This window comes from Macrobrachium rosenbergii, chromosome 2, assembly GCF_040412425.1.
Source record: "Macrobrachium rosenbergii isolate ZJJX-2024 chromosome 2, ASM4041242v1, whole genome shotgun sequence".
In the NCBI taxonomy this organism is placed as follows: Eukaryota; Metazoa; Arthropoda; class Malacostraca; order Decapoda; family Palaemonidae; genus Macrobrachium; species Macrobrachium rosenbergii.
Genome location: NC_089742.1, coordinates 30,988,090 through 31,007,207, shown reverse-complemented (window position 1 = coordinate 31,007,207; position 19,118 = coordinate 30,988,090). Strand labels below are relative to the sequence as shown.

Genomic DNA, 19,118 nt, shown 5'->3' with positions numbered 1-19,118 from the left:
TTTTTGCAAGTCCCTTGGCTGCAGTTACAAATGTAAATTGGTGCTCAGAGGAAATGTATTTCTTACTATCACAGAGCAGCAAAAATAAGTTTTCTATAACTGAAAAACTTATATAACTCATACTAAAGATCTGGGATTCATGTGGCTTTCTATATTATTTCTTGCACAAAATTTTTGATTGATTTGATGAGATAAAGGGAATCGAGGACTACTCAGAGAAACGAGACAAAAGAAAAATGTTAGGGAATTATCAAGAGAGGAAGACAATCCCTTCTGATTGTAAACATTTATTTGCAATTTTTTATTGGACTCTTTTTAGATAAAAATGCTTTACAATGGACATGAGCATTTATTACATGAAAATGAAAAATAACATGTACTATATTACTTTAGTAATACCCCTCTAACAATATTTTTATTAAAAGTCAATCATTCAAAAAAATTTGTTTTTTAATTTAAGATTTAATTCTAACTGCAACCCCAGAATTGTTTACTGCAAATACTATACAGTACTGGTAAAATGATGAAGCAGAAAGATGCAAAAATTAACTGAACATAACCTTTCTAACCAAAGACATTACATCAATGTCGGTTTCAAATTTTTTTCTGAAAAAATTTGTAGCACTCACAAAACCAGTTGAAGCCTTTTCTGGCACAAGATGAAGATACAGAATTACACCAAATGTAGAATGCAATTGATGTCTGCTTCTGTGAAGGAAAATCTGACTAGAACATATACAACGATGAGTTAAGATTATGCGTTGCAATTTGCTTTTATGAAATTTCATGCTACTATTTTGGAATTTCAATACTGTACTCAAATTGTTTAAATAATGTAAAGAAGGTATAAACAAGTTTTTCAAGGTATGTTGCAGTATTTAATCCCTGAAACTCCTAATAAATATCAAAAGTTCATGATACCTTCTGAAAACTAAAATGCTGGTTGTCACACAACGTTATTTAACCCTATTCGTGGTGTTTTAGAAACTAAATGAGCAGAACATTTTAGAATTAACACTAAAGATTTTGCTACCAAACCGATCCACTCAAAATACTTGCAAAAATATACTGACGCTCATTCTTGGTAGCTAAACTTAAAAAAAATATCTTGTGACCATTATTTGCGACTCAATTTTAACTTCAATGAAAATTTGGATACAGACACCACCCTACTTGCAAACGAGTTATGTTCCAGACGGCTGTTTGTGTGCTGAATTGTTTGTAACTTGCTTACTGTACTCTTCATGCCTATTTAAGTACAGTATGATATAAAATCAATACAGTACTGTATTATTTTTCTCCCTAAACCACAATACACTTTACATACAGTACTGTATGTGTAGAATAAACACGCAAAACAAAATCTGAACTTATGGGTGACAAAGGGGAGTACTCTGAGCACAATTTTAGTTTGCAATCATGTCTACTTGTATCAATGTTTGTAAGTTGAATGTTCTTAAGTAGGGTGGTGTCTGTACTGTAACCCTAAATGACAGAAAATTTCTCTCAATTTGTCCCTAAACTTCAGTCTGACTCAGCCTGCAACACATTCCAATAAATTAAATCCCTAATTTTAAGGTTTTCTTCTGAATATTAAAAAAAATAAAAAATCATGACAATATTTTTCTTACAGCACAGAAGTGAAGATTACATACTTTCCCTTACATAAAATAGCTAGCAGAGTGTATAGCAACCAATTCTACAAGTTTGATGAATACCTAATGGAATACAGTATGTTGTAAAAATTATACATACCTGTAGTGCTGTCACTTCAAGAATTTACGATTTCCCCAACCTCAGATTTTCAGATTTGCAACGGCAGGAAGAATGGTCATGTAAATCTCTATTCCTCGCAGGAAAATGTTCTCATTCAGATATTCATTGTGATCATGGAGAAGAATTGGTGTTTTGTTCATGGGGGAAAATCCGAGGGCCGGGATGTTAAGCTAATAAGAAAAGAGAAATCATCAGTTACCAAGTCATAAAATATTTTACTCGGCAATAAACTGATAAAAGAAGGACAGTATTAAAAAAATATATACATACTGTACCTCAAAGTTTATTTTATTAAGGAGCAAGGTAATATTTATAATTATAAAATTCAACCAAACACAAGAACAAATATATGTTACGCAGCTGGGAGGTGGGGAGGACACTGAAGAAACTTTGCCATTACATCTTGACGTTTGGTAACTGAACTCTTTATACTTTGCATTCTCTGCCCTTTTCCTACTTTAATTTCTTTTATTTTATCATTTTCTTAAGAACATTTCATTGTTTAAATAGTATTGTATTCTAATTTAATTTTCAATTATACATATGCCATCATTAACATTTTTGTCAGAAATATTTACAATTCAGATGCCAAATTAGCCCTCTTCACTTTTTTTCTAGAAAATGTTGTACTGAATTCCCATTTGGTCTATTTAAATGGTACTGTATTCTAATTTAATTTTCACTTATACAACTGCCATTACCAATCTTGTCAGAAATTATTTACAATTCAGATGCAAAACAAGCCCTCTTTCTACCTTTTCCTAAGAAATTTTGTACCTGAATTCCCATCTGGTCTAGGTCTTCACCTAAACCACCTTTTAATTTTCTGTTATCTCTGTTGATCTTTATCTGATACTTCCTGAAAGGCTGCTTCTTCTTACTATTATTCAGAAAATTAACCATATTCTCGAGTGAGGTGCAAGAGCTAAAGCAATAGTATGCGCTCAATCCAACATTTGAGTAACAAGAAATACTCACAACTGCAGAATGTAAAAGGAACAAGGTATTTTCATTGCTCACAATTTATGAGTATACAGTGAAGAAAGGGCCATGCTATGGTAGAAAGCCAGACCTTGGAGGAAGTGTAACATTTTAGTCTACTTAGCAGTAAACCCTCCGCAATATGGGTGCTAACTGAACTGGTATACAGTATACCATTTATAAACAAACGCAAAAAAAATAAAATGAGCATTCATAAAAAATATTGAAGAGGTATAGCTTCAAAATTATGAGATTTCCTTCTAAGCTATCTTTTGCATGAGTCATCACATTAGGAAACCTATAATTCCAGCATTTTTTAGTTGCAAGTTAAAAGTTTTCACAGCCACAGTACTAAAAATCTTTTTTTCCTTTATAATAAAATACTTTTTTCAAGCAGTGCCATGGATGCTCATCAAGTTTAACTGCCACTGAGACTAGGAAGGCTAATTCTGTGATTTTGTAAAAAGAAACAGATTTCACATCTCAAGCCTAATAAACAAAAGTCACTGTACAAGAGTACAGTTAATATGCATTTTCAAAACTTGTTGTTCTTAAATGTTGTGTACGTGCAACCAATCACAGTCTGGCATTGCCTTAATTATGGTAAAGTATTTCCCTGCTAATGTCACCAATTCATTACATCAAACTTTCAACTATACTGTATTATTTTACAACCTTGCAAGGTTGGAATGGAACTTAAGGGCATACCATACCCTCTGACACAAAAATATTAATAAAAAATAAGTACACTGTATTTAATATTTCAACTTGATACTTTCAGGGTACAATTATAATATCATTGCCAACTTCATGTAAGCATAAGAATGCGATATGAACATCTGTCCGTCTGTCGTATGACGTCACACACTTATTGCAATCTTATTATTTACCCTAGACTTACTTAATTTTCTATGTAATTTCATTTTCTTAAAATCTCAAATAGATACAGATATACAAGTCGTAAAACGTACGTTGCGCGTGATGTCACGAAAACAGCATTTTCCTTAATGAAATTCCTTCTAGCACTATAATTTTTCACGTTATCAAAAAAAAAATTACACGAGAAAGACACATCCAATATGCGCACACATGACCAGTTTCAAGAAGCTTCTATTATTTTTAGAATTCTGGCAAATATCTGAATCCAAAAGAGTAGTGTTTTGAGTTATATGGCTTTCAAGTTTTCAGTACCATGTCGGAGCAAGGTTTGAGATTTTCAGTGCAGTATACCTAGAATTACAAGAAATTTTGTTGTTCACAGAATTAATATACATTAAAGAATGCTGTGTTATTATCACACACAGCTTTCTTTAACATATATTGATTCTACAGACTACAGATATTCTTGTAATTCTAATACTTACTACAGATTACTGCTGCCAACTCATCTTGATAATGTGTTCAGGTCCACCACTGTCAGCATCCCTCTTCTCTCTCTCTGTCTCTCTCCCCAATTTTTTTCTTTTTGTTCTGCGCTTTTAAATATCTTCATTATTTTTGTTTGTAATTGTGGAAATATAATATCTTACACTGTGTGAGTGTGTGTGTGTGTGTGTGTGTATAAAATGATACTGCACGTCACTATATGTGTGTATGTTATTGTGTAGGCCCATTACTCGTGATATTGGGTCTCACCAATACTCTACAGTAGGCTATATGGCACCTCAAAACACAGGCACACAATGTTTTTATGTCAATATTTGTTAGTAAGTTATTTAAACTATTACTGTACATATTTGAATACTGAATAGTGCACCTAATAGATGTAGCTTGCTGCCTAGGATATTCAGGTATTGAATATTGAGTGCATTTTTTATCACTCATGACACCAACAGTGCAGCAGCTTGAATTCGGGAAAAATTGGGAAACACAAGGTTGTTGACTAGGGCTCAAACTCCACTGAGTGAGGGGAGGGCAGGCCCAGCAGAGGGCAGATTTGCAGAGCACCCCAGACATGTCAACTTCCGTGAACATGATCGAGACAGGAACACAGTTTCAGTTATGCCCTGCTACAGTTATGGAATATTCAAAGTACTTTCCCAGGACATATTGACAGATACTGATAAATTTAAATAAGTGTATTTCGTTTGTCCTGCAAATACCCCAAATACCCACAAATATGAAGTAAAATGGCTCGCCCACAAACAGCTTGCCTACCCACAGATTTGTGGGTAAAAACCCACAAAGTGGCAACACTTGTGCACTGCTGTCACTGCTAAAGACTCGGTGGTTGGTGAATGTTGGAGTAGAGAGAGATGCCAGAAAACACTAGATAATCACACAAAATATTATCGAGAAAGGCAAAAATAGTGGTTGCTACTTCGATGGAAGGTATATACTGCATCACGTCCCTTTAAATGGGTTATGATGTTGCACTCTTTTAAAACCAGGGCGGGGGCTACATGCCGCGGACGGTTCAAATATACCTTCCAGACTAAAGTTAGATGGTTATAGAATGTAAATTAGCATAAACCTTAATTCTGATATTTTGAAGGTATATCAGCTATTCAAAGGGTAAGTTAGGGTGGTTTTCCACATCTAAAACATAATATTTACCACTCAAACAATTTTTAATTGTAATATTGATTACTTTTCAGGGCTGTTTTACACTTAAAAGTGATGAAAGAACCATTCTTATTGGGTAAAACAAAAAGCAAGTAGTACAGTACCTACCCCTCTGGAAATATTTGATAATTATTTTTTTTTAAGTCCATTAAAAAAGACTTGGAGTTGACAGTAACTCTTATTCTGGATGACTAAATTTGAAGTTATATATCTCTGACATTTAACAGTGGAATTTAGCCTTACTGTGTCCTTTTGTAAAAAGAATCAGAATCAGTGAGTAGGTTAGTTAGTTATAAATGATTTGTTTAACCAGACCTCTGAACTCTTTTAGGGTTCTTCTCAGTGAGTAGGAACAGTGTAAAATATACCTTTTGAAAAGCCTTTTAGTTTGGCTGGAGCTCAGTTTCCTATCTCACTGACACCATCTACTGATTCCAACAGATCTCTGTTGAAAGTACTTAAGAAAGTGGTGAATTGTATCAGAAACATTCTATTTTTCCAAGTTTGTTTATCCAAGTTAGTTTTATCCACGAAAATATGGCTTTATCTTGATTCAGCAAAATAAAATACCTTGCGAAGAATTATTTTTGTGCACCTACACCAGGCAAGCAGGAATAAGAAAAACCCCACTGCGCAACGGGGGTAAGGCTGAGTGCAATTCCATCAAATGTGATGATTCCCTGACTTTAAAATACAAAAAATAGAATTACCATGTATAAACTTACTTCTCTTAAAAAGAATGCATCAGTACCAGCAGGAAATATTTCTTTTATAAGCTGAATATTTCTGAAAGGGAATGCATATAAAAATGTCAGATTGATTGGCTAAATTTCTATATGAAAAGAGTTCATGAAATGTTAAACTTACTTCTCTTAAAAATCGACTATCAGTCCCGGCAGGAAATATCTCCTTGTCAAGTTGTACGCCCCTGAATAAGAAGGAAAGAATTCTGGATTAACCTACTGTGTAGTTTTTAGAATTTCAGGAAAATTAAAAACTATTTACTACAGCAAAATTCCAAATTTTTGCTTAAAAGGCCATTGATTCCTATACACTCCTATTCCGAATGAAAAAGCCACATCAACTGACACAAATCACCAACTCGACCTGTAACATAATTGTTAACCAATATCAATAAACATTCACTTCCCAGAATCTTGAAGATATCCTTCAGTCATTTAAACCACTTAGAAGCTGAATCCTATGAGAGCAACACAGCAGCATCTTTATTCTATGGAGCAACACAAAAAAAATTTGAGGCCTCATATAGTGAAGGCATCTAGATTCTGTTCTGTAAAGTTGGTGCGACTGGATGCCATTGTACAAAGCAAAGGCATCAAAGATCAATGGGGCTGAAATGGACATATTCAACCTGTTTATTGCAAAGTATGAAGATTTTACAAAGCAAAATGCACGGCTTACTGTGAAAGAGAATAGTATCATGCTGTATGGACTCCGCAAATGATGAAAAACATGAGCACTAAGTGCTAGCAAAACCTAAATATAATCATGCACACATAACACCTAAATTATGAAACAAAATCAAAACATTTACTGCTGTATCTTATCCCAAGTTCCGTAGATGTACTGTAACTGAAGTACAGAGATTAGAAATGGTACATGTTAAGGGAGATTCATAATTATTGCTTTGTAAAATCCCATTTAGGCTGATGCAATATGCATCTTCATGTAACAATCTTTAAAGTAAGGTTCAGAATAGTTCCCTCACACATCAAAAATAACATGTAAAATTTTTTCACCTTTTTGGGAGCTCAACTGAAACCTACTCTCCAAGGAGCAATGTAGTACCTTCATCACTTAATGCCCCAACTACAGTAATACCATAAGGATGCAGCTCTAATCCTGTCACAAAATCACATACTGTAGCTCAGCCGCCTAGCAGATATGGATGATTTTCTGTGATAACTTTTTCAGAGTTGGTGATCATTAGTCAATGCCTTTACTGCTCATTAAAAAATTTTCATTTTTGTTACAACCTGCAAAAAGAAACTACGACTGGCACTGATGATTCTCTAAGTAAAAAAATATCTTGGCTTCAAAGTGGAATGTCAGTCAGACAACCTAGTATAAGAATGAACAGCGCTGAGCAATTCTTAAGATCAGGAATTACAAACAATCTGATGGAAATGCAAAATGTTAATGAGAAAATCATAATGTTAACTGTAATAAACACTTTTAAGATCATTGTTATTACATAGTTAGAGTTATTATATAGTTTGTTATACTGTTTGCTGGTATGTTTAGCTCTTTGTGATTACTTGGTCTATTGCACTGTGGATGGAATTCAAGAGCTTCTAGTTAACAATCAAACATAAGTTCTCTAAAACTAACAAAACTGTACACCCTCAAATGCTTTGCAAACAAGCACCAAATGCAGCACAATACCAAATGTTCAACAAATCAAACCTCTTCAAACATTTGACTTTTAAATTAACCCAATGAAAACTCAATTTACAATTATCACTCCACAGAGAGAATCACCTTCAGGTCCTTCACACTTTTCCTTCAGCCTAACTTCACTGCTTTCCATTTTTTACTTTCCATCCACTTCCTTCAAAAACTTTCCAACTGTTACTCCTCATTCCAAAATAAATTTGGGACAGGTCAAACAACTTTGTAATAATAATAAATGTTATCACAAAAAATGTGAAATTTCTTTTCAAGAGTTTGTTTCGAAGCTGTAATCTCATGTCTTTAATGTTCTTGAGCCCTGTCATGTCTTCTAGAAGTGAGAGGTACCCCCTCTAGAAAGTTATGTTCCTTAATCTCTCAACCTTATTTTTCAGTACAAAGCTTGGATCTTCAACAGATGTGTAAGCATGAAATTGGAGGAAAGGGAACAGAATGGGTGGATGTACATCACAATATATAATTAGGTTGAAGCCCAACAAAATTCCTGTGCCAATAAGAATGTTCATTTCAGCTGGGGATCCTACATGCAAGGATAATGGATGGTATGTACAATTTTTTCCATGTACATGTCCAAATAGCAAACCATTACCATGTTACATACATAACTAGATATGTGATACAACTGATGAATATTAATTTACTTATATGTAATGCAGTACAAATCTAAATGTTAACTTGAAGCTCATAATTTTGTCATATAATAATGATTTTCATACTCTGTCGTCAACGTACAGTATCAATTCTAAAATAATTGGTCAATAATCTTTAAGGACTTCAAAAGAACAAGGTAATAGTGTACACATATAGGAATTTAACACACAAGCACCTCCCAGTTACTCCAAATGATCTGGCATATCATCCACAAGCTGCAATTAGAACAAATCAGCAGCAAAATGCTCGGACCAGAATGAGCATCTTTTGAGGGGAAAAAAAAAAGTCATGCAAATAAGAAAATTGATTAGTAGGCATTATGGACAGCCTCAGAAACTACACAATGAAATAAGAAAAAACTACGAAGCATCCAAACTGAAATCTGACTCCTAGCACATTCTAAATAGTCTCACCTCTCTCAAGTATTTTGAATCAGTAGAGGCTGGAAATATTTCCTTCACTAGTTCAACATCCCTGAAAATAATGAGTGAAACTTCTGGAGGATTCTAACATTTGAATATCATACTTTGTGAGGAATAAAAAAAATTCATATGCATGTCACCTTCACCATCATCTAGCCCAGAACTCATACAAGATATGACATTAAGGCAATTCATTATCTTTCTACCTGACCTTATTTCTTTGTAAGCTGAATACATTCTAGCTTTCAAAGCCCTATCAATAAAAAGCAGATAAACCCCAGAGAATCTATAACTTGAACTCTGTGAATACTATTTACGTGATACAAACATCAAGATGAGAGTGCTTACCCCAGATTTTAATGAGGTGGAATCTATAGGCAATCATAGAACTTGTAATTTGTTGGTCACTTTCCCAAATTTTCCAGCTTATGAATCAAACTAGGCTACATTAGTTTGCATTACTGAATACTGAGCAACACCACATAATTATCTATATCAACATCGTTTTAACAAACAATTTAGTGGGCAACTCTAAAAAACTTTAGAGCCATATTACACATGCTCAAAGCAATAATTAGGACAAGGTTGACTGAGGGCTTCTGCAAAAGACCACAACACCTGGTGAAAATTGTAACTACACAAATTGTTGGTAAGAAGTTAGGACAAACAATTCCAATTTCATGTCCACAAAGACACAATCACATCAGTAACAGAAAAATAGTAAAAGCAATTGTTCACATCTTCTCACCACAATGCCACAACTGTACTCCAAAAGTGCAAGAAATGTTATCAAAGAAGAGTTCCCAATTGTTCTTAGAACAAATATGTGTCCAATATACCTTTTCATAGAGTGTATGTTAATGGTACTTGTTCCCACAGCACATTAATATTAACTGTCTCTGGTATTACCAAAGCACTTATTCTTCATGCTTTTCTGACAGATACATTTTACCTTTCTCACGTCATTTTTACATTTTATATATCTTCCGATCTTTGCTGGTACAGGTATTTCAAAATTTCTAACTGTTGTGTTTTCATGTATTTGACCAAAGAAGCTATGATGATTTCCCTTTTTATTGTAATAATTGCTACCAGGAATGTGCTCAACAAGCAAATATGAAATCAACTTACAACATGAGTTCTGCACAATGTGAAGACTAATTTCGTTGTAAGTTCTGCACAATGTGAAGACTAATTTCAACTAATATTACTAACCGTAATTCATAAAAACATAGAAATACTTACTCCTGCTTACATGCGGCACTGAAGGCATCCCACCAAGGACTCTTCCCATCCTCTACACATGTTGTATTTTGACACATAGCCTGTAAATACACACTTACTCAGTAAGCAAAATCACCCGATTCTTCAATGATCAGCCCTTAAAGATCTTGAAAGATCACAGCAAAATCAAGAAATGAACAAAAATTCTATAAAATATATTTCAAACCACTACCAGAATATCTTATTTGTCCATTTAAAACAAAAACAACAACAAATACTGCAGAGTAATGTTTTATCCCAGTATTTTATGTTCAGGTCAGGAATATCCAACAAAACAATGTTACATTCTTCAACATTATTTTTGTAGTCACCAATAATCCATTATGGTCCAGCTGTTCTGTATAAGCCTTTTGTTTTTTGTAGCTACTATTGCTCCATTTACTATCTTACTTTGAACTGTTTACAATTTTATTATTGTCTCAAATATCAGGCGACTTTATTTGCCCCACATATCATTGCTTATCATTACTTACTGAAAAAATATCCAACTGTGTATTTTCATCTTTTCCCATAAACTATTCTTTCTTCTCAATGACTGCCACACCAAAATTTTTATAGAGTCATCAATGATTGAAAACAAAGGCAAAACTGACCTTCTGCCTGAATTCATATGTAACACCATCTCCGGCCTCCCTGCACCACTTCTTGACCATCTCTTCAAATTCTTTTAGATTAGCTGTAGGAGCAATGCGAACATCAAATCCCACAGAGAGTTCTGAAGGGACCACGTTGAACTGAACACCACCCTACAACAGAAGTTTTTACCTGAATGTACAGTGACATAAATTCAAATTGTAATCTTGAGGGCATCAACAATGTTATTACCACATCAAAGCACAATTATTTCAAGGTATTCAATAAATATTTGTAATGTAACTCGGGTTAAATAAATAAGATCATCTCTCATCAGAAAATGCCAAAACTGCGAGGACAAATGAAAGATATTTGAAAATCCACCAAATAGTTTTATCTAAAGTGAAAATGCATAAACAAACATAAAAAAACCCTAGTGTTCTTGAAACAATCACATTATAAATTTTTCTGTATCCATGATGTACAAAGTGTTGTCACTCGCATAAATCTTAAGTGCTATCCAACATGTGGCAGCAATCTTATTGAACAAGCAACAGAGGCCATTAACTTATTAAACAGTCCTCCACAATATAGAATGTCCATACTGTATATGGAACAAGAAATTTAAAAATGCATGTAAAAAATAAATAACTGTAAAAAGATCCTTTAAAATAAAATTAAAATCTTTCCTAGACTGTACAAGTAATAAGCATAACACCGCTGTAATGTAAAGAAAATTAGACAGCTGGTTGCTTGGAAGTGTAACAATATGGCACCTCAAGAAATGAGACATGCTAATTCTAGAGCAATAGTCACTAAAGACAATATTAAAAATTCTCTTTTGAAACTGACGTGATATCTTCTGAGGAAGGTCTAGACTAAAACTGCCACTTTGTAATCAATAACAAAATCCTAAGAAGTTCCATTTCATCTACACAGGCAAAACCATCTGAAACCTGTAGCATCAATATCAAATATCACTTGATACTTCACCTTACAAACAATACCTTGTTTTTTGGTGTGCTGTTTTGTGCTGTGAACAGGAATGCAAAAAATCCATAGCCAGAGTGCAATGAAAAGATCATGTTATGAATGAGAAGTGGTGAAGAAATGTAATGTCCAGAAACTGGAAAATAGGCCAAGATCTCAAAGGCTGAGATGGTTTGGACACGTAATGAGAAAATGAGGAAAAATGAGGGACAGTTAGATAAAAGGCAACTGATACAAAATTAGCACAACAAAGACCTGTACAAAGGCTATGAAAATAGCTGTAAAATCAGTGATAAAGACCTAGAGACTATGGGAATTTTGACAAAACACACAAAAGACAATGGGGAGAACTCATTTTATATCTAACCCCTACTACTGACAACTAAAAACAACACTATTCTGTTCAAAGGCAGATACCATGAGTCTAGGCTTGCTAAAAATGCAGTCAACAACTCTCTACTGTTAGTCACTTAATGATCAGTATTAATGTTGATTAAAAAAAGATAATCTCTGCTCACTCTTGTCTGCCAACAACCAATTACTCCACGAAGTAAAGTTAAAATGGTCTTGTGCAAGACTTACAATTATCCATTTAATATACTGTGCTGGAATTCCATACTCACAAACTAAAATGATTACCACAAATCATTACAATAAAAAAGCATGTCAGTATAATTGCCCTGATCACTATAAGTGAGCGAAAATCCAAAACTGACATTCACATACCAAACTAGAGAAAATGTGCAATGGAATTCAGTTACGAAGTCTCATGATATTATTATTATTATTATTATTATTATTATTATTATTATTATTATTATTATTCAGATGAACAAGCAGGCTGTTCTTAGCAATTCTACTCATCTTTTAGATGGATGGTGCAACTGCTAGAATAAGTTATCATCAATCTTAAATGTGCTTGTTATAGCTGGCAATTAAAAATACTGTGCAGGTAATTGCAAAACATCTTTTTATATAAATAGTTTTCCTACGTCAAAACCTGTTTTCTTGACAAGAAAGCTTTCAGATTAAAGGTTGTAAGAAATGCACAGTTAGAAAAAATATTTCTTGCACTCAAACAGATAACTAAAAATTCAGTCTTCACACTCTTACTTGTAGCATAGTAAGGTTCACAGTAGTGACGTCTCCAAGCCTAAGGCTCTTATTTGCACTGAGAAGCTTCTTTTGCTCTTCCCGATATGCCATAAATGAATTAATCACTTTCCGCAACTTCTCTCCCGAGTTGTTGGGCAAGAACTGTGAGCCGTGGCCAGGTTGACCCGGACATCGTACAAATATCCCTTGAAAGAAATTTGTAAACAAGTTTATCACCATGCAGTCTCTCAACATGTATCTGCCGGTTTAGAAATTTTAATTACCATGCTAACAAATAAACCTTATAACATAATGCATTAGAATATACCCCATATTAAAATTATGATTTCTCTTATTAAAATGAACAAAGGAAGCGAACTGTATCGCAAGCAAAGTTCTTTGCAACATCCCTTTCACCTGCCGTTGCACTCATTTCTGCCTTTTTCATTCCATTCATTTCCTTTAGTCTCTTCTTAATTAGCTGCCCAACTTCCTTTAACTCTATCTTACTTATCCTTTAAGAAAACACTTTTTGCACCAGCCCTATAAGAGGAGACTCAGTCGTCCGGATAAATCATTTCCATATAAAATAAAAAAACTTACAATTCTGCTTCTGTGAGAAAAAGCAGTTTTATTTACCTTTAGTTTGTAATCATCTTTCAAAGTAAATCTAAGAACTAAACTGCCAGGTAGGAATATGGACAAAATTATATACTGTATTAATGCTGGAAAGCTTTTAGCAACGTTGTTACCTGCACCATTTACATTAACGGAGTAGATCATGTTGAAATCCTTCAACAGCATTAACATAGTAAAAGCTACTTAAAATTAAGCTTTTTCAGGATATGAAGCACTATCAGTGTAAACTATTTTCAACACAGTACAAAAATTGTAAAACAATGTTGTACTTTTAAATCAAAATGTCTCACTGTCATTTCTATCATCCACATACATGAAATTAATTAATCAACTAGTGTTCAGTAATTTAAACTGATAATTACTAGTATTAAAAAGGAAATGTACATAAACATTTAATACTCTGTATAATGAACTATCTTTTTGGATCTGCCTTCTGTCAATAACATTTAAAAATACAAAAAATGCAAAATCTTAGAAACAATGCAGGGAAAAAATTTCAAACCATGGCTACAGCCACTACATAAAAGCAGTCAAGCAGATAACAAGCATGTCATTATGTACAATCTCTCTAGAGATAATGGCTTTAACTTTACATTAAAAATATTTCTAGTACACGTGAGGCATTCAAAGAGCAAAAACTAAATACCTACACCATGGTGTTCTTTCTCCATAGAAGATGGTAAATTTCTCCGTGGGATTTGCGTAGCCTTCGTCGAGGCCAAAGCCAACATTCAGTTTCTTGAAAACTGGAGTCTTGACAAATTCTCCCATGCCGTCAGCACCGCCTACTTCCTCCTCTTTAAAACAATGTATCATTTGAATCATTCATTACTAAATGTTGAAAGTTCCACAAGTATTTCAGTAAAATTCATGACTATATTAAAGTTAAGAATAAAAACATTTCAATGCCCGAATAAAGTCATCATATCAAGAAAATGATGTGAGCTGTCTGACTACTACACAAATTTAAAGCCACATACAAATGCTTGACATGCTGTAGAACACATAAATGACTGAAATAAAATCCTTAGATGTTTCTGTGACAGCCAAGACATATGCAAAATGTTTGCTATAACAAGCCATAACATACTGTGAAGCAATTATTTTTTTATTATATCATCTGCTTCAACCCTAAGCATTGCTCTGGGCATCACACATGCCACACAAAGAGCTTGCATATTCATGAAAAAGTTGTGGTTCCATAAAATCTTCAGATAATATAGTAAAGAAAATGCACATGAATTAGAACATACTTCGAATAAATCTTCTCACACTTAAAACCACAAAATCAAACATACCTGGAACAAAAGATAAGTGAATTGTTCGGAGGAATTTGGCTCCAGTTTTACGAAGGCGCTTCAGAGCTTCCAGGTACTGGATGCCCACACACTTCATGTCTTGTGTGCCACGTCCATATATGTCCCCATTCTCATCCTTATGGGCACTAAAAGGTTCATATTTCCAATGTTCCTGTAACAACAAAGATTTTTCAGCATTAAAAACAAAGGAATTAGCATCTCCAGAGTGAATAATGTATACCATACAAGGGAAATAAGAGAAATTACTTTACTGTTAAGTGTATATATATACTGTACACATATATATATATATACTGTATATAAACTCTTTCCAGAGGTGGCAAACCTGATGTTTCCACTGCATATGGCCGTTTATTTAAGTAATCTATAAGCCAAAGAGAATCAATTTAGACCAAAAATAATATGAATGCTCATGTTAGAGGCCCAAGATGAACAACATTCACATGAATAAACTTTTCAAAGACCATAATATGGAATCAATCCCAAAACTCTTAGTCTTGTACTCATGAGTTTCAAGTTCATAAGACAATTTACGATTCAAACTTTTACCTCTCTTCATCATGTTAAAGGATTTGCTGAAGTATTCCCATGCATAGCCCTCATGAACTTACAAAATCATGTTAGTAGTGTGTAGCTTTTAAATCTTCTGCCATCCATATAAATAATTATGGTTATTAACCTTTGTTTATAAGACAACATATATTGAGAAAGCTCTTTTCTTTTGCCAAATGGAAGATAGAGGAGTAAGTATTATACTTGCTACTGTCATTTTGGTAAAATTTGTTTTTAATTTCAGTAAAGACTATTGTTGTAATACTGGACTGTTTTTTGAAACCCCATTACTTTGCATACATTGGTTTTATGCAAATGCTGATATTTCCAGAGCTTCAAAATTGTTCTACATATTTAACTTTCATAGTGGACCGGAATGATATACAGTACATTATTATTTAATTTTACTTTACTCGCAAATATGAATAATAAGAGTAAAAATCATAAAGAGTTATTTTGGGTAAGAATCAGAGAGCATTATTTTGAGCATTTTCAAATCACAATTACCAAATACAAGACTGAATATGTGTACACTTAATTTTTATTTTTTGTCCTTTAAAAACACAATTCTGAGTGACAACTGACCCTCCATGAAATTGCAAAGAAGTAAATTCCCTATCAAGTAAGGACCTCTCTTCACAGAAACAGATATATCTATATACTGCATATATCTGAAAGATATATACAGTAAAGACCCCACTTACTGGAAAAACTGGCACAACATCAGTGTGAGAATTAAGAAGGATGGACGGGAGAGATGGATCTTTTCCTGGAATGGTCATCAACACAATGGGCTTGCCTGGAATGCATTCAATTACTTGGAATTCAGCTCCAAGTTCTTCAGCCTGACCTTGCAAGTACTTGGTACAAGATGCTGTTTTAAATCAAAAACAGAAAATATGGTTACCAGATGCTGCTCTTTAAGGCAAGTTATTATATTTATGATGACTAAAATGTCAATGGCTCTTATAAAATAGCTGTACAATAATTTTTATCTATAAATAAACCTTTTAATTTACTAATGGCATACTGCTTCATAAATGCAGTTAAATGACCACTGAGGACACCTGAGAGTAAAACATAACTCAAAACCATTAGTATGCATGAAAAACTTTAACAATCTTAAGCAAAGAAAGCACAACATATGCAATCCAAAGTGGATACAACACACATCCTTGGAGAAAAATTAATTTGGGTGACTGCAGAGTTTTCCTTAATGAATACTCTGAGAAATTTGAAAAACGAGATATTCAATAGTTTACGTGCAAATCTGACATAACAAATCTGCTGCAATACTTCGCAGGGATAAGGAATCCTGCCTGTCTTGTCGTAAATCGGTTCTGTTGGTATTTTTAACGTACTTTGACCAAAAAAACGAACACTCAGCAAGCTGAAGTTGCCCTACGGCCAGTGTAGCAGTTGCCTGATTCCAGTTTTGTTGTATTCACAAGACTGAAATATATTATTAACCTCTTCAATACTACAGTAATAATATAGATTCCAATCTATTTTTGTTGTATTCACAAGACATGATGATTTGAAAATATTATTAACTCCTTCATATACTACAGTAATAATATAGATAAATATGTAAAACACTCTAGTATTTTATGTTGAAAGCAATTAATCATATGAAATATTTTTCAATTACTGTGAACCCCTGAGTCAGCTACAACGTTTGCATCAAGGTCCATTGTAAATCTGGCAATAGAAAAAACTCTGAGAGGCCCCTCTTCCCTTGAGGTCCAGGGCGCATGCTTATTTTGCTTAATAGTTTATCCATATCTGCACGCATTACAGGCCTAGGCCTAAGCTACTTGCCTAAGCACAGCCTATGCCAGGTAAACCAAGGGATTCTCGCACCTTAAAAGAATGTTTTTCATACCTATCCTATGGCCATAATAGGGTTCAACTGCCCTATTACAGGTCCACCCTACGCTACAGTTACTGCAAATACCCTAAACTGAATGGACGGTTATGACGGCGTATAGTAATGACAACCAATAACCCTAACGTGTTTAAAATGCTACAAAAAATGATGTCGACCAAGCCTGCACTAAAAATAAAATACAGGCAATCCTGCGATTAAAATAAGCACTAAGTTTATTCTCACCATAATCAGGATTTGGCTGCACGGTCTTAATTCTGATGTAATTTCTAAAATTCGTTACGGACGGGTGCTCTTGAGCCATGATCGCAGCCTGTTATCAGGAAAGTCCTCAGCGACAGTGTGGCGGTACTTCGAGAGCTGTCAGTGCCGGCAAGGAACAACAAATAATCAGTCAACAAAGGACTATCAGATGTCGAGGCAAGCGTCACACTGCAACTACCAAAAATAATAGCACGGAATTACGTTCAATTGCTGTATTGGGGGAAGGGGGAGCGGTACTTTGGACTGTTCGGTAGGCTGTAAAAACTTCCAAAACTCAATTCATCATAATTTTTGCATGATTATATTGTTTTCAATCATAAATTTTTTATATTACTATATTATTAAAATATAATTAGATAAACTAACTAATATATGTTATTCAGCTTCGTATGAAAATAAAAGAAAGCAACACAAAATTCGTATCGACAAAAACCTGTAAATATTCCAAACAAACTTGGGAATGACATTTACCGGAGAGTGGAATTCCGCAGTTCCGATGCACGATTAAACTGACCTTCAGAAGTCAGTTGCACTGGTCTCCAGAATTCAGATAATTAACCAGTATTGGCATTGCTTCTTTTGCATTGCATACATTCCACGGAGCACGACAGGATCTTTAATTTACATCGCTTAAATGAGAGCCACGCGCCTTATTAAGCAACCTCTTCCCTGATAAGCTTGAAATTACCGCAGCTCTTCTCTCTCTCTCTCTCTCTCTCTCTCTCTCTCTCTCTTCTCTCTCTCTCTCTCCCCGACCGTGGCAAAGATTCAGAATGCAACAGGGAAAAAAAGTAAGACTAAAATTAAGGCTGCTTCGTGACTCAGTGTTGACTTTATTTTGTTTCCGTAGCGAATGATTAACATTCAGGCCACGTAGCAGCTGAACTACTTGAATTCTGGTCGATGCTGTAAAGACTAAAGACTAGCTAATTATAATGAAAGATACACTGAAAGATAAACAAGTGCGTAAAGAAGATAATGATGATGATGAAAGTTAGAATCAGGAGTCAGAAGAAGAAGAAGAAGAAGAAGAGAGAGAGAGAGAGAGAGAGAGGAGAGAGAGAGAGAGAGAGAGAGAGAGAGAGAGAGAGAGAGAGAGAGATGGCGCACAAGACCCATTTTTTAGAAATGAGGAATATGCAAGTAGAGAAGCCAAACCCAGTGTCATGGGCAGAAGTACTAAGAACCCCATAATAGACAACATGAGAGGTTAAATACCTAGGGAGAGGACAGTAGAGAGAAAAGAGGATAAGACAAAAACAAATGTAAGAAGACAAGAAGAAGTATAAAGAAAAAGACTATACACGAACTGTAGAATATACTATTAAATATTAGGGCATAAAGTCAAAAATTAGAATCCTTAAAAGAAATAATCGAAAAGGTGGACCCAGTAATAGTGTGCTTAATAGAAACTCACCTACATGAAAATGAGTATGTGGAAATAACTGGCTACAAAGTATTTTCATAACAATAGAAAGGAAGATGGAGGAGGAGTCATAACAGGCATTTAAAATGAGCTGGCAAGTGTCACAGTCCAAAACCAAAGGAGAAACATATCTCACGAATCCATCTGGGTCAGCATTAACAATGGCACAAACAAGATAAGACTAGGCGTAATATATGCCCCTCAGGAAAGTAAGTACAAAATTGACCATTGAAAAGTATGTACCTCAATAGAAGAAGAAA

At 34.2% G+C, this 19,118-nt stretch overlaps 1 protein-coding gene across 3 annotated transcripts; it reads right to left on the bottom strand.

Annotated features, from left to right (window-relative positions):
* Positions 1–271: 271 nt before the first annotated feature.
* LOC136844751 (aminoacylase-1-like) lies at positions 272–18,151 on the bottom strand. Of its 3 annotated transcripts, none has more exons than XM_067113989.1 (11): positions 17,904–18,151; positions 17,394–17,606; positions 15,985–16,154; positions 14,708–14,879; positions 14,060–14,206; positions 12,789–12,976; positions 10,706–10,858; positions 10,074–10,153; positions 6,190–6,250; positions 1,756–1,946; positions 272–708 (listed from the first exon to the last, which is right to left on the bottom strand). In XM_067113989.1, the coding sequence occupies exons 2-10, from the start codon at positions 17,470–17,472 to the stop codon at positions 1,797–1,799; spliced, it is 1,200 nt and encodes a 399-aa protein (XP_066970090.1). In that variant the 5' UTR covers positions 17,473–17,606; positions 17,904–18,151; the 3' UTR covers positions 272–708; positions 1,756–1,796. The 3 variants fall into 3 exon arrangements, with proteins under 3 accessions (XP_066970090.1, XP_066970106.1, XP_066970098.1); XM_067114005.1 differs by lacking the exon at positions 6,190–6,250 and adding an exon at positions 8,820–8,880 and having other exon boundaries at positions 17,904–17,929; XM_067113997.1 differs by having other exon boundaries at positions 272–726; positions 17,904–17,929.
* Between the last annotated feature and the right edge of the window lie 967 nt (positions 18,152–19,118).